General features: G+C 44.2%; 1 protein-coding gene across 8 annotated transcripts in view; it reads right to left on the bottom strand.

Annotated features, from left to right (window-relative positions):
• Positions 1-13,344, bottom strand: part of Ccdc91 (coiled-coil domain containing 91) — a 187,281-nt gene that overhangs the window by 123,619 nt on the left and 50,318 nt on the right. For 7 of the 8 annotated variants that reach the window (XM_052718968.1, XM_052718967.1, XM_052718969.1 and 4 more), the window contains exon 4: positions 1,791-1,951. In XM_052718968.1, coding sequence (XP_052574928.1) covers positions 1,791-1,951 — 161 coding nt within the window. Of the gene's footprint in view, positions 1-1,790; positions 1,952-2,771; positions 2,851-13,344 lie in introns of all 8 variants that reach the window. The other variant, XM_052718975.1, reaches the window with a different exon arrangement.

Raw genomic sequence — 13,344 nt, 5'->3', positions numbered from 1 at the left:
GTAATGAAAGCAATGAAATTATCTCCCCTCTAAGTGAATCAACAGAAGACTTCAGACTATTACAATAGCCTGATCTTTGAAGTGTAAAGAAAAGTCCTCTTATATCTACAGTACTCACTACTGCATTACTGCTAATACACTAAAACACTTAAAATCTTTATGTATAAAAATGCACAGTTGAGCATAGACACATCCATTCTGAAATGTATACACAGACCTAGGATTCATTTAGAATTAATTGCAACTCAGAATTTCATATTTATTAATGATGCTAATTTATCAACTTCTAACAAAGTTAACAGGTTACTTAAAATTGCAGTTGACATTTTAAAACTGAGTTTTGGAACCCTGCCTCCAGTATCCAGCATGATATCTAGCTCTGCAAATACCTAAATGAAAACGCTATGATGATGCTATCTTTGGAGACTTTTACCCTAAAACTGAAATAGATGCTCCTGTACCTAAAAAACATGTTAATACTCCAAGAAAAGAAAAACAATTCTAATAATTATTTCCCTTTTTGAAGTTTAACTTTAAGTTTGAAATGCAAAAGCAATTATTCTTTTTTGTTACTATTCTCTAAGTCCAAGATAGCATATGCAAAGGTAAGTCCATTTTAATAACCATGCACAGTTGTTTACCACAGTAAAGCATCAACTTTGGTGGCAGAAATGCCGCCAACTGAGTACAGGCAGGCTGGATGTTCTTCCAATGCAATTTCACACACAGTTAAATTGTAAAGCAGGCAAAAAGTCAGCTGTGGAGCCCAACTCTGTCTCTGCAGCCTGCTAGCAATGTTCTTGTAGGAAGTTTACCCTGTGTGCCTCAGTTTACTTAGTGAAACCCAGTTCTGTCTCTGCAGCCTGCCAGCAATGTTTTTTTTTTTTAAAGATTTATTTATGTATTATGTATACAGTGTTCTGTCTGCATGTATGCTTGCAGGCCAGAAGAGGGCATCAGAACTCATTACAGATGGTTGTGAGCCACCATGTGGTTGCTGGGAATTGAACCCGGGTCCTCCGGAAGAACAGTTGGTGCTTTTAACCTCTGAGCCATCTCTCCAGCATGTCAGCAATGTTCTTGTAGGGAATTTGCTCCTCTGTGCCTCAGTTTCTCACCTTTCAACAGGACAATCAATGGTACATTTCTTTCTTTTAAGATTTAATTTTACCTGGGGGAGTAGGAGTGTCTGTGTGTGGATGTCTGTTTGTGTTTGAGGTGGCATCCCCTGGAGCTGCTTGATGTGAGTGTTGAACCAAACTAGGTCCTCTACAAGAGCCCTATGTACTCTCAACCGCTGAACCCTCTTGCCCACCCCAGCAGGACTTATCCTGGTGGCCGGAAGACTGCTTTGAGGAAGGAGTTGACACTCAGCATTGAGGAACTCCTCAGGAATTTACCCAGGAAGCTCTGGGCTCTGTACTAGCCTTTAAGCTCAGTGGATGTTTATGGAATAAGTCCTGCCAGCTAGCTTTCTTTTTTGAATCCAGTGTCCTCTTGGCCCCCTAAATGGAGCCATGGGCCTGAGTACTCAATCAATTTTAATAAATGAGACACTCAAAGCAAACTTTTATAACTAAGCTACTTAAGTGTTTTGCAATCACATCACAAAACAGTATTATATAGCATTTTTTTTAAATTCTAAGTCTTGGCTTCAAAATTAGAATATCCTATCTACTACAGAAATAACCCTTTTGGAAAATTCTATTTTAAAAAGAAGTAAGGACATGAATTAAGTCAAGATGCAGTTTCTATAAGCAAGCTTCCTTCTGAATGATGACAGCACTCACCTGAGCTTTGGGGATGGTCTGACTCACAAGGCCACTGTCTGCACGTGTATCATCTGGTGCTGAAATGATGGCATCTGGAGGGAGGCGGCCAGAGGATGGCGATGAGTAGTCATGGTCCAGAATGAGCTCCGGAGAAGCTGGTGAGAGACGCACTCCGGATACTGAAGACAGAAGCACGAGAGGGGTGTTAGAGACCAAACAGAGGCGGGTAGGCGGGTAGGAGAGGGTGCAGGAGTTAGAGTTAGGTGCAGTGCAGCTGAGAAATCCAGACTTTGTGACTAATGTCTAAAATCCGAAGGAGTGTTTCTGAATTACACACGATGTCTCCACATGAGTCATAGACAAACTACATGTTTTAACGTCTTTAACACACATACTAGCCTAGCCCACTGGAAATGTTCATTTCCCAGCAGAGAAAATATTCAACCTACAACATGGCACATCCACTCACTAACTCAGGAGAGTTGATTGAACTTTGTTAAAAGGGCACTGGCCTGGTGTGGCCAGGAGTGCTGTGAATGTGGAAGGTGCAGGGAGACACTGTCACACACTAGTGACCCTAGCTCCAATCTAGCAGAGCTCAACAGCTAAACATTCACTATGGAAAATGGAGACGAAGGGAAGACTGCTGTAAAAACCTCAAGTTCCTCTTTTGTGATAATCTTTTTAAAGTTTTCATGTTAAAGTCAATTTTCACTTACTGGATTGTTTCCACAAAAGTAATGTTGGAAACAATTTTGCTATTAGATCCATAATAAACCACTGTTACACTGTGATTAAGGCTCTCTTTAGAAGGTTATGGAAGCAGCTGATTGACAGGTACAAAAAAAGACAAAAATACAAATAAGGAAAAAGCAGATATTTATATTATTTTATTTTTAAATGCTTCCAAAATTCAAATGAATCTAATATGCTTTGAAATTTAAGGAGTCATCTTCAGCAGTCAACTCACTCACACACCCAAGGCCTAACTGCAATGACCTTTATTCCACATTGGCATCAGTAGCTCTGTCCTCGGGTCCTACCACAAAATGAAGGTGGTTCACAATTGCGTGTTGCCCTGAAGAAAGACACATAGAAGGCAGTGAGTACTAACGAGCTAAATGCACAGATTTCTGATTGCTATTTTAAGGAACTCTTAATTATGTAAAATTTTATTGTATCTAATAATGTTGTGGCTTTGTAAGAGTATGTTACACACTGGATAAGAGGGTGGAGAAGATGTAAATATAGTAACCATGCATGAAATTCTCAAAAGAAAATTAATTTTAAAAAAGAAAATCATTTAGCTGCAGAATTAATTTCTTTCTAAACTTAAATCAGTGTGCACGGGTGTGTGTGTCTCTATATGTATGAGCGTGTGTGTGTGTGTGTGTGTGTGTGTGTGTGTGTGTGTGTGCATGTGTATGTGTGTGTGTCTAGCTGCACAAAGATGTATTTCAATTTTTTCAACTCAAACACAAAACAGTAGAACTTTAAAGATTGAACTTGCCATACATTTTTCAGAATTTTTCCCAAATCCTCCCTACATATGGCTAAAGTGAATGCTCTAAAAATGTTAAAACATTCCAACTTCTCATTCTGAATTTTAACTGATAACATATTATGAACTCTGAAAAGCATGAACAAAAGTACTGCCTGACATTACAATATCACACTAAGCACAGAACAATGGTGAGTAGCCTGTCCTCCTGTCCTTCCACATCTTCTGTAAAGCAGACAAAACTACAAAGCAAGCTTGAAAGCGTTGAACACACTGGCTGTCATCTCAGATACTAAATGTCCTGGACACGATGTGTTCACAGGCAGACTCTAAGCAGTACCACCCTTGTGCTTTCTGTCAACCTGACACAAGCTGGAGTCATCTGGGAAGACAGAAGCTCAATGGAGAAAATATCCCACCAGGGTGGTGTAGATGTAACCAACCTTCTTATTAAATAAGAAACACAGAACCAATGCAAAGAAGAAATCCAAGAGGTCAGAGCTATGAGCTAAAACCTTACCCTTCCTCCTGCGGTGGTCCTACCTCTCCGAACCAGAGCTACCCCTGTGTTAAAGTCTTTATATAGAGTTCCTGTTCTGCCTTCTCATTGGTTGTAAACCCAACCACATGACTGCCTCCTCACGGCCTGTCTGTATAGGCCTCCAGGTTTTCCATGATTGGTATTGATTAAAGGCATGTGTATCCAATAATGGCTGTATCCCTGAACACACAGAGACTTACCCAGCTCTGCCTACCAAGTGTTGGGATTACAAGAGTATGCCACCACTGCCCTGCTTTCCTATGGCTTGCTAATAGCTCTGACCCCCAGGCAACTTTATTTATTAACATAAAAATAACATTTTAATACAAATAAAATAGCACCATAGGGTGGCCATGGACAAGGCCGTGGACAAGGCCGTGGGCAAGGCTGTGGGCAGGGCAAGGCCATGGGCAAGCCTGTGGGCAAGCCTGTGGTGCCCCTTCTTGTTTGTAGTCTTCTGTGGCAGAAGGCAGGCTGAGTGAGCCATGGAAAATGATCCAGCACACAGCACTCCTCCATGGCCTCTGCATCATCTCCTGCCTCCAGGTTCCTGCCCTGACTTCCCTCAGTGGTAGACTGTGGTGAGGATTTGTGAACTGAAATAAACCCTTGCCCCCTCCAATTGCTTTTGGTCATGGTGTTTTATCACAGCACTAGAAACCCTGACCAAGACAGCCCTAATACTGGAGTATTTCACCATCCCTGTCTTCACATCGACAGTCATGATTGAAGACAAGATGCCATGTAATCCTAAGGGAAATTCTTCAAACACTGAATATCCAAGTGTGTCACATGAAAAGAAAGAAAAGAGAGGGGACAGTAGGTAGAACAGCTGAAGGATGGGGAAAGGAAGAAAGTGGGGGAAAAAAGCAAGAGGCGAGAAGAGGTTACAGAAGAAAAATGACGAGGAGAGAGGAGGGCCTGGCTCTCAGACAGGCACCACCACCCTTCCATCTGCTTCATAACCACACTTCCTCAGCAGATTGCAGCCCATCTCCACCTTCCTCACTCCCATCCAGGCCAGTCTCCTGCAGCTGTTACTTAAGGTACTTACTACTGGTCCTTTGATGAACACTCACTCCACTCTCTTGACTTCAAGTACACACACTTCCACTTCCTTCAACCACTTTCAAGCCCACTATTAAACCTCCTATGACCCACAAAGCAATGAAAACCAAATTCCCATCTCGAGAATCAAGTGCTCCCTGGCCCTCTCACACCAGTCACTCACCTGATTACCACAAGGATCCATTTAGATGTCCCACAGGCATATTAGTCAGCTACACTTCACACAGCCCAGATCAGCCTCATGTTTCACTCTCCATTAACTTGAACACTGGATCTGCCAAGCCAGTGTTACCTCATCCAGTCACACTGCGCGCTGCTAGCACCTACAGTTCTGCCACACTGTTCAGTGCCTCTATGACATCACAGTACCACTGCCCAAACACAAGCCAACCTAGAAGTCCACCCTGGCTTCCAATGTGAACACCAGGCACTTTAGACAAATGACACAAACCCTTCAGAGTCACGGTTTCCTCTTACAAAAGTGGGAAATGACATGAACCTCAAACTTACATTTAAATGCTTAAATAAGCTGACAAAGATACAGCACTTAACTAAGCAGAGGCACAGGGTGTACGAGGAAACACAGCAGCAAATTGACACCAGAATGGTATATTCTTTCCACACACAGAAGACCAGCGTTCCCAGGATCATCCCACCTGTCCCATTATCCATTTAATCACAATGTAATTCTAATTACCTGCTTTCAGTTAAGAATATTATTGAATTTCTAAGAAATAAATGGCCTTAAAAACATTACTTACCAGAATCTGCAATGTACATAAAGCAGTAATTAGGGATGTAGATGTGTATACATACATATACATTCTAGGAACTTTAAAAAAAATACTAATTCTTTACAGATCAAACTAAAGAAATGGAACAGAAAAATTAGAGTAGGGAAAGAGAACTGAAAAGGATAATACAGGTATTAAAAAGGATTCATTAAATAATTGGTCTAATTTTTAAAATTCTGGGTTCAAAAGCAGAGCTAAAAATAATAGCAGCTAATCCAATGGGCAAAATACAAATATACACAATTAAATGGCAACAATCACAGCTTTAAAATAGGAAATTTCAGCCGGGCGGTGGTGGCGCACGCCTTTAATCCCAGCACTCGGGAGGCAGAGGCAGACGGATCTCTGTGAGTTCAAGGCCAGCCTGGTCTACAGCGCGAGATCCAGGAAATGTGCAAAGCTACACAGAGAAACCCTGTCTCGAAAAAAAAAATAAATAAATAAAATAGGAAATTTCCCTTATTTTATCTTTAGACTGCTAAATAATTTTAAATTTTTATCAAAATGGCAAGTGCTTAAAGAAACATAGTTCTCGACGTTGATTGCAAACTTAAAGCAGGTCTCCAGGAACACACCTATTTCTGGGGGAAGTTAAGCCATCAGGCAATAACCCCAGAGACCCCATGAAGCTCCAATGACATCACAAGGCTTTTCTCCCCAAGAGCCAAACCAACATAATCCCAATACCCTGAAATAAAAATGAAAGAAAACCTCATTAATATGAATGCATCAGTCAAACCAAACCCGCACAGGCAGTGAAGGGGCTGCACTGTGGCTCTGAGGAACGCATCTGATGCCAAGGCTGGCACCCGAAGTCATCCCCAGCACAGACACAGGGAAAGGGGAGAACAAACTCCTCCAAGCTCTCCTCCGACCTACACACACACACACACACACACACACACACACACACACACACACAGTCACCTGAATGACCACACCCACACCCACCCACCCACACACACACACACACACACACACACACACAGTCACCTGAATGACCACACACACACACACACACATACACATACACACACAGAGTCACCTGAATGACCACATACACACACACACACACACACACACACACACACACACACACACACAGTCACCTGAATGACCACACACACACACAGTAACAACAAAAATTGAATGTATTTTCAAAAGGCAGCAAAAATAAAAGCTTTTAGACAAAAAGATTCTCTATAAAAGTAAAAGTTTAATTACATGTTAGTGAACAAAATCCCAAAGCATATTAAGGAAACAAAACCCAGCAAACAAGCACCATTTTATTCAGGGACTAAAATGCTCATTCACTATTTGAAAATTCCCTAACACTCCACTAAGTACACTAAAGAGGATGACATGATTGCATCCAACACTCTGAAAATGCCTTTGCTAAAACTGAATGCACTTCATCAACCATCTCCTCTCAATAAATCTTCTCAATAAAGACTGCCCATTATCTCCATGTCCTTTAACCAAGGGAAAACACAAATCAAACAGTTAAACCAAAGAGCTCAGAGGACAGCATGCAACAGAAAAAAAAGAGGGAAGCCATCTTGGTTCCTAGCCTGAATCTCAGACCATAATTTATTCCATAAAGCAGCAAGAAAAACTCAAAAAATGCATCAGTGGTATTTATATGAAAAAGTGGTTAAAAAAAATAGCAGAAGTGTTCAAAAGTGGCCTACAGGCAACATGTAGCCCAACACAAACCATGAACTTATTTAAATGCTGAGGGCTTTTTGCATATATAAATATGCAAATATATGCAATATGCATGTATGTATTTTTTAACTAGATGACAACATCCTGTTCCAATGTCAAAAGGCTGTATACCCCATGAGAACAATGACAAAAGGAACTATTGTTTTTTAGTACAACAAGATAAAAAAAACTTCATAAATTTAGTAAGCAATGTGAGAAAAACAGTCACAAAAGATACAAAAGGGAAGCTTTAGGCCAAGACAAAGGAAGCCCTAGAATGATGAAGACCTCAGCACCATCCAGGGGCCATCCTTCCTTGGTTATGTTATAGGCTTCCTGTGCTCCCTGTGAAGTATCAACAGGCTTTTCAATGGGGCAAAATAAATGGACAACACAGGCCACATGAAGAAGCAGCCACTGGGACGACAGTCTCTCTCTTCCTCACTGAAATCAGCGCCCTAGTGTGCTGCCAGCCTCATGGAAAACTCCTGTGTGAAGTTACAGTGAAATGTAGCAAAACTTGAGTCAACGAAGACGCTGTAAAGCAGATCAGAACACCTGGAAAGTGACTCATCTGGGGAAAACAAGCACAGAAGAAATATGGCGGATTAAGTCACTGAGGTCATAAAGATGGGTTTTCAGCCTTTTGGAAAGAGGTAAGACACAGAACAAACTCCTCATAAAATCAAAAATTTAGGGCCTGAGAGACGGCTCAGCAGTTAAGAGCACTTGCTGATCTCCCAGAGGACCCAACTTCAATTCCCAGCACCCGTAATGTGGCTCATAACCATCTCCAGCTCCAGAGAATGCAATGCCCTCTTCTGGCATATGGAGGCACTTGCATACATGTGTGCATGCACACACAAACACAAAGTAAAAAACTAAATAAAATCTTTAAAAGATCAAAGAGTGAAGTATTTTAAAAAACAAAATCACATAAAAATCAGACTAAAACAGGGCTAAGGTCGTCAAGTAATGTAAAATGTCAGGAAAATGTCAAGAAAAATGTCCTAATGTCCAGCTATTTAAAAAAAAAAAAAACAGAATTACAGAATACACAAAAACTTTTTTTGCTTATCAAAAATTGTTTATTACCATTAAAGTGCGGCAATTGTCAATTTAGAAAAAGACATATGCAAATGCCCCCAAATAAAGCCCAATATTCTTAATATGTAGAGAACTTAAAACTGACAAAGACTTTGAAAGATTTTCAAATTATAGACAAAGCAAATGAGATGAGAAAAATAACGGAAGACAAACTTGAGAGCTGTTAAGGGGCCAAGACTCTAGTAGGAGGAAGGAACAGAAGCTAAGGGACCCTTAGAAGCTAAGGGCAGACAGGTGGGAATCCTGTGCGAAGACAGAAGTGAATGCTTGAGTCTCTCCTCTCAGCATCCTCTCTAGGGACTTCTGAACTTAGTTATCATTTCACACACTCAACATAATATATATTATATAAAGTGTGTGTGTGTGTGTATGTGTGTGTGTGTGTGTGTGTGTGTGTGTGTGTGTACATACAAATAGTTAGCCAGAAATAGGGGACTGAACCCTAAGACAGACTGCATGAGGCAGAAAGTGAACTACCCAGACTGCAAATGACCGTCTAGTCTCTTCTCTGTCACTGTGATAAATCCCACAACCAAAGCAGTCTGGGGAGGGACGACCTGCAGGCTTACAGGTCACAGTCCACAAATGATGCCAAGGCAGGACCTCAAGACAAGAGCCTCAGGCAGGACTGAAGCGGACATGTGGAGGAAGGCTGCCTACTGACTTTGCTCCCCTGACCTGCTCAGCCTAAAGCCACCTGCCCAGAGATGGCACAACCCCTAATGGGCTGACTCCTAGTCAAGGCAATGCCCCACAGACATCCCCACAGGCCAATCTGATGGAGAGAATTTCTCAACTGACATTCACTCTTCCCAAGGGTGTCAAGCTGACACCTGAAGTAACTGGGACAATACCCTAATCATACTGTAAGGTGGGGGCACTAATGTACTTTACTTTGGGACCTAGTACTGTCACTGTATGTCTTCAGTGTAATAAAGTCACAGTAAATGAATACTGAGGCAGAAAAGCAAAGGGTGGAGAGAGGGCTCAGCAGGTAAAGGACCCCTCCAAGCCTGACAAGCTGAATTTAAGGGTACAAGGTGAGAACCAACTCTCACAAGATGTTCTCTGACCTCCACATGCCCTGTTGTATATACATACAGAAACAAGCACACATAATAATAAATACATAAGTGTAAAAAGTAAAAGGGTCAAGGAAAAACCCTAAAAGACAATTCTTCAAGAGGAGGGGGGAGGGGCAATGGAGTGAGGGAAGCCAGGGAGGCAGAGAGAAGCAGGGTGTGTGGAGTGTTAACTGTAACTCAGTTGAGCAAAATTTAACAGGAAGATCAGGGACAAGCAGCAGGGAAGAGCATCCTCCGGACTGACCTGTGCACAGGGAGACTGGGGCATGGGCATGGGGAGTTCCATAGACAAAGACACTGACTAGGTTTTGACCAAAGAAAAGTATGAGGTGAAGTTACACTTGCAGAGATGGAGAATATTCCAGAAGGGGAGAACACCAGAACAGGAAACCAGATGCAGGAAGACTCTGGGACTGTGCTGTGGACCTAACTGCACATTTCTGAGCCATCAGAAACAGCAAGCATGACACTGAGTGCACTCAGGCACATGGTACCGTCACACAGAAGAACACAAACGTATACTGAACCCTGTGTAAAACAAACCTGAAGACAAAGAACCCAGGGTGTAGGTGTTACGGGGCAGCAGATGAGATACTCTAGGGATGGGAACTTGATTAACAGAGATGGAACTGGGGCTGAGGCGAGAAACAGAAAAGCAGCTGACACTACCACCAGGGTCCATGTTTGCTAAATGTAGAGAGCTGAGTAACCAAAAGGAGACATGACTTAAACAACACGACACCAAGGACTGATTGCCCTCAGTAAAGAAAACACACTATCAAGCTACTGCCCACAGAAAGTCCATGTGGTATGTGAAATTCTAAAGGGCTCAGTCATGTAAAAATACATTTCGATAATGGCTTTTTCAGGTTGAAAATATTAATTAATTGTAGTATCTAGTTTGCATGGACGCTCACAGAAATGTTAATATTACTTTCCAAATAAGAGCAGCCATCACTGTGAGTCACAGGCTTGCAAAATACAGCTTTAATTAGCTTAAGGGAAACTGACATGTATCTCTGAAAGTGAATTTCCAGTAAATCTTAGCAGTTAAGTAAAACATAATTATAAAATTAAAATTCTAAAACAAAAAGCTGAAATTTATCAAAATGATATACATAAGAGGTGTACATGGACCTTTAAAATATAAATTCACATATAAATTTCAACCCGCACAGAAAGGCTTATAGCCCAGGCTGTGCTACACAGGTTGTTACTACGAAAACATCTTAACTAGCATTTTGAACAGGCAAAACAATGAACAGCTTTTTAAGTAAATTTGGCCAGTTAAATTTCTGTACTTTCAAGCTTGAAAATGTGCCCTTTTGTGAAAACAAAAATTAACTTGCCCCAAGATTGAAAAAGTCTACTGCAACTTGCCATCAAACTGAGTAAGGCCAAGATCACGGTGTACCCTCAGCCATGCTCAGGTGACCCAGGATATGTGAAGTGAACCTAGCGGGAGCAGGGAAGGAAAAGAACTCTACAGAAAAGAGCAATTCACACCACAGTGCCATCCACACTACGGAAGACAGCTGCGTTCACCACAGGTGAGTCACACCAGAGTGCCGCCCTCACTACGGAAGACAGCTGCGTTCACCACAGGTGAGTCACACCACAGTGCCGACCTCACTACAGAAGACAGCTGTGTTCACCACAAGTGAGTCACACCAGAGTGCCGACCTCACTACAGAAGACAGCTGTGTTTACCACAAGTGAGTCACACCAGAGTGCCGACCTCACTACAGAAGACAGCTGTGTTCACCACAAGTGAGTCACACCAGAGTGCCGACCTCACTACAGAAGACAGCTGTGTTCACCACAAGTGAGTCACACCAGAGTGTCACCCTCACTACAGAAGATAGCTGGGTTCAACCACAAGCGAGTCACACCACAGTGTCCTCCTTACTACAACAGGACAGCAAATGCACATGATGCAATCGCTTTCAACAGAGGACTGCTATTACTTAGTTTCACAAAGATGAAAAAAAGCTCTTAAACACAACTAAGAGATGTGAACTTACAGTCTCAGGGTTTGAGGATATAGAGTTCTAGAATCATTCGCTCGTACGGTTTCTATGGAGTCCGGAGTACATTCCCCAGCTGTGACCTGCACTCTGACACACAATGGCTTGGCCAGAGACTCACACCCAGACTCGGATTAGCAAAATTCTCACTTTGTTTTCCACAGCAACATTTCTTCACTTTCAACAAAATTAACGGAAGTCAGGCAGCAGCAGACTGATAGAGGGGTTTTATTTTACTTTATTTTATTCTTCTTTTTGTTGACTTTAAAATTTCTCTTTCAAGCGAACAGAAGGCTAGGTACCCAGCTAAAATACTCAAAGAAGGCAACTAAGTCAGCCAAATTGAACATAGATGAAAATAAATAGTCAAGCAAAAAAACTAAGCAAAGGAATTAACCAAGAGAGATAAGCAAATTTTGCCAAATTCTGTAGACTTCAGCTTGTTTTCAGACCCTTGTGTGTGCACAGAAGGGTGGGATCCAGCCACATACTTCCTTCATCCCCAGACCTCAAGATGGACATGAGCTGGGAGCAAGGAAGTGAGACCCTGTTCTGCAGCAGCATCACTGTCAGGGGAGTCAAAGGGGAGGAGCAAAGACAGGAGGAACAGGGGCAGAAGGAGGAAGCACACAGACACTATCTAAAGTGGACAACGTGGGACACAAGGACAGTGGGGGAGAGCAGGGGGGGGCAGAGGACAGGAGGGGGAGCAGAGGACAGGAGGGGGAGCAGAGGACAGGAGGGGGACAGAGGACAGGAGGGGGAGCAGAGGACGGGAGGGGGAGCAGAGGACGGGAGGGGGACAGAGGACAGGAGGGGAGCAGAGGATGGAGGGGGAGCAGAGGACGGGAGGGGGGAGCAGAGGACGGGAGGGGGACAGAGGACAGGAGGGGAGCAGAGGATGGAGGGGGACAGAGGACAGGAGGGGAGCAGAGGATGGAGGGGGAGCAGAGGACGGGAGGGGGAGCAGAGGACGGGAGGGGGACAGAGGACAGGAGGGGAGCAGAGGATGGAGGGGGAGCAGAGGACGGGAGGGGGGAGCAGAGGACAGGAGGGGGGGCAGAGGACAGGAGGGGGGCAGAGGACAGGAGGGGGAACAGAGGACAGGAGGGGAGCAGAGGATGGAGGGGGAGCAGAGGACGGGAGGGGGGAGCAGAGGACAGGAGGGGGGCAGAGGACAGGAGGGGGGCAGAGGACAGGAGGGGGGAGCAGAGGACAGGAGGGGGAGCAGAGGACAGGAGGGGAGCAGAGGATGGAGGGGGAGCAGAGGACAGGAGGGGAGCAGAGGACAGGAGGGGGGGCAGAGGACAGGAGGGGGGACAGAGGACAGGAGGGGGAGCAGAGGACAGGAGGGGGAGCAGAGGACGGGAGGGGGGAGCAGAGGACAGGAGGGGGGACAGAGGACAGGAGGGGGAGCAGAGGACGGGAGGGGGGAGCAGAGGACAGGAGGGGGGGCAGAGGACAGGAGGGGGGACAGAGGACAGGAGGGGGAGCAGAGGACGGGAGGGGGGAGCAGAGGACAGGAGGGGGGACAGAGGACAGGAGGGGGAGCAGAGGACAGGAGGGGGAGCAGAGGACGGGAGGGGGAGCAGAGGACGGGAGGGGGAGCAGAGGATGGAGGGGGAGCAGAGGACGGGAGGGGGAGCAGAGGACGGGAGGGAGCAGAGGACGGGAGGGGGACAGAGGACAGGAGGGGGACAGAGGACGGGAGGGGGAGTATAGGACAGGAGGGGGAGCAGAGG

The sequence above is a fragment of the Peromyscus californicus genome, unplaced genomic scaffold (assembly GCF_007827085.1).
Source record: "Peromyscus californicus insignis strain IS unplaced genomic scaffold, ASM782708v3 Scaffold_6__1_contigs__length_162567912, whole genome shotgun sequence".
Classification (NCBI taxonomy): Eukaryota; Metazoa; Chordata; class Mammalia; order Rodentia; family Cricetidae; genus Peromyscus; species Peromyscus californicus.
The sequence above is the reverse complement of the archived record's forward strand: the minus strand, read 5'-3'. Positions and strand labels throughout refer to the sequence as shown.